Source organism: Pteropus alecto, unplaced genomic scaffold (genome assembly GCF_000325575.1).
Source record: "Pteropus alecto unplaced genomic scaffold, ASM32557v1 scaffold30, whole genome shotgun sequence".
In the NCBI taxonomy this organism is placed as follows: domain Eukaryota; kingdom Metazoa; phylum Chordata; class Mammalia; order Chiroptera; family Pteropodidae; genus Pteropus; species Pteropus alecto.
Window position 1 is genome coordinate 165,317 of NW_006429782.1, and position 2,759 is coordinate 168,075.

The 2,759-nt window shown below is 65.4% G+C and overlaps 1 protein-coding gene across 1 annotated transcript in view; it reads right to left on the reverse strand.

Moving 5' to 3' along the window:
- POLRMT (RNA polymerase mitochondrial) overlaps positions 1-2,759 on the reverse strand; it is a 15,249-nt gene that overhangs the window by 5,997 nt on the left and 6,493 nt on the right. The window contains exons 5-7 of the mRNA XM_015599536.2: positions 1,440-1,570; positions 1,090-1,282; positions 180-329 (exon numbers count right to left, since the gene is read on the reverse strand). Of these exons, the coding sequence (XP_015455022.1) occupies positions 180-329; positions 1,090-1,282; positions 1,440-1,570 (474 nt within the window). The remainder of the gene's footprint in view (positions 1-179; positions 330-1,089; positions 1,283-1,439; positions 1,571-2,759) is intronic.

Consider the following 2,759-nt stretch of genomic DNA (forward strand, 5'->3'; position numbering starts at 1 on the left):
CCGCTCGGAAGCGGTGCTGCGGTGGCTCAAGAACCACGCGGCTGTGGAGCCCTCTGCTGGGGCGGGCCCTGGCCCACCGTCAGGTGGGGAGACAGGGCTGCCGCCCAGCCGGCTACACTGCCAGACCAGGGGATGCCCAGTTCTGCCAAGTGGGGCTTTCGGCGCGGCCGGGTCCCTACCGCTTGCAGGACCTCTGTGGTCAGCGATGGAGCCTTTTCCACAGAGTCCACCGTGATGGTGGTGGCCATCTCCACGCTGAGCTGCTGCTGGAACAGGCCCTTCAGTGTCTTCAGAGGCAGGTGCTGCTTCGGGTAGGACACGGGGCGGTCCTGCAGGTGCGGACAGGCAGGCAGTGAGGCCCAGGCGCCTGCCCGGTACACCGGCGTCGCTTGTGGTGGAAAGTCATCCACACCAAGGGTGGAGACCAGCTGCCCACTCTGCACTGCCCAGCACCCCTGCCCCGCAGAATCACGTTCCACTCTCCCAGTGCTCTGAAAGTCATCTGTCTTACAGTCCACAGGGAAAAGGCCAGTGCGGGACAGCGTGTAAGAGCGAGGCCGGTTTACAAGCAGCAGGCTGTGTGCTTGTCAGGCCTCGCTGGGCTGGGCGACGGGACGGCCCAGCTTTAAAAGGCAAACTGCAGGGTGGGCAGATTACTTCCCCATAAAAACAGACACCCAGGCCACCTGCTAGCCGTGCCCCACACCTTCCCCTGCTGGGAGGGAGCGGGTCCTGGCCCGCCCGCTGCACTGCCCTGCTGCCCGCCTGTGCTCCACCCTCAGCCGAGTCTCCCAGTGGGACAGTGACCCTGGGGTTGTGGTGCCAGGAGCACCCGTGGCGGCCCCTTCCTCCTCCTGGCACCTTCTGGCTCTAACCTCTGGCCTCAGGGCCCCGCTGGGGGCCAGGCGCTTGCCAAGTCTGGCGGGCTCAACGTCCGGGCAGCGGCACCGTGGCTCTGAGACACGGGTGGCCCAGCGAGGGGAAGCAGAGGGCTAGGGCTCCTGGGGACTGCCCGGGGATCGGATGGCCCTGGCTCAAGCCCCGCACAGGACCCTGCCTGCAGGTGCCAAGCCGGAGGCTGGGGCTCACCTTGTCGTAGATCTCCCTGAGCAGGGGCGAGCTGTTGAGCTGGGACACGGGCAGGGGCGGCTGTGGGGCGCTGAAGGTGGGCTCGGCCTTGCGCAGGGCGCGCAGCAGTGCGGCCTGGTCCTCCTTGCACAGTGACAGGCTTGTGAAGAGCGCCTGAGGCTGCAGCCCGTCGTGGGCCATCTGCTTCAGACATCTGTGGGAACACATGACGGGCGGTGGGTCCTTGACTCACAGGGCTGCCCCCGACCACCCTGTGGATCTCAGCAACAGGTGGCCATTGCGTCCTGCAGGGAGTCCCGGCCACCCTCCCAGGCCCTGACACATCACTCTGTCCCCAACAGGCCACCCACCTCTGGATGGCGCTGGCGTCCCGATCCAGCCGCCCCATGCACTGCAGGGCGGCCGCATAGGATAGCAGGTCCGGGGCGAGGCCGGCGTCTTTCAACATGAAGAACACGTAAACCAGCTCCTTAAAGGACCCCTGTGGAGAGCAAGCCACAGTGAAGGTCTGGGGTGGCCCACCCACCCCCAGGGGGGCCACGAGCAGAGTGGTGTGCGCAATGGACAGATGGGCCCTCTGCCACCGCTCTGTGCAGCAGAAATGCAGGCCCAGCGGGGACACATAGCCATGTCCCACGGGAGGCTCAGGTGGCTGGGAGGGGAGTGTTGGTTTTGTGGGAATGAACGTGCACAATTTCGGGGCAGCTGAAAAGGGACCCCCTGCAAGGCCAGCTAGCTGCTAAATGTCCCTCGAGCTCCGAGGACCCAGGTCCAGGTTTGGTGGCTCTGTGTCGTTTCCCTCCTGCCTAGGTCTCTGCTCCTTCCCGCCCACCCACATGGCTTGTTCCCCTGGTTTCCTCAGGTGGGAGCTGTGTCACTGGCCAGAGACGGCTGTCACCTTCCCTGTGGGCACTGCTCTCCTGAGCCTGTGACCGCGGCCTGTGGTTCCTTCCTGTCCGTCTCCCAGCATGCTCCAATTTCCCTTGCAACCTCCTCCTGGACCCGCCAGTAGTCTGAGTGCCACCGCAGACCCTCACAAAGGGAAGCGCCCAGTGTCCCCTGGCCCAGTCCTTCCGAGGGGCTGACCTGCCAGGGCCACCAGCTGGCGACCGGGTTCTGAGGCACCGGTGTCAGTGACCCTGGATGCGCCGCCCACTTTTGCAGGCTCGAGCCACAGTCATTTTGTTTAAACTTCAATGAGACGTTCAGTGCAGTGCAAGCTACACAGGCCGGTGCAGACAAAGAACTTTCCAGAAGGGTCTGAGGGGGGGTGTGCAGGGGGCCACGGAATCCGCCCTCCTGCGAGCAAACTCAAACGCACATGACGCAGACCTGCTACTCCTGTGACACAAGCAATGGCTGAACGAACAGCTTTGGACAAAAGATGAGACAGACGAACAGAGGAAGCTGGGGCCACAGAAGCCGTCCGGACGGGGCGGGGGGCAGGGAGGGGCAGTGCGCGTGGCTGACGCCCCTCCACCTCCACAGGGCGGGGGCTCTGGCCAGGGCCATCGCCCACCCGCGGGGTCACTGCAGCACGTTCTGGACACACCGTGGAGCCCACGTCGGCCCCAAATGAAGGGAGCAGGCAGGGCCACAGGGCATAACCGCGCACACCTGGCCGCACCCCCCAGCGCTGTCGTCGCGGGCCAGCGCCCCCGTCGCCCACG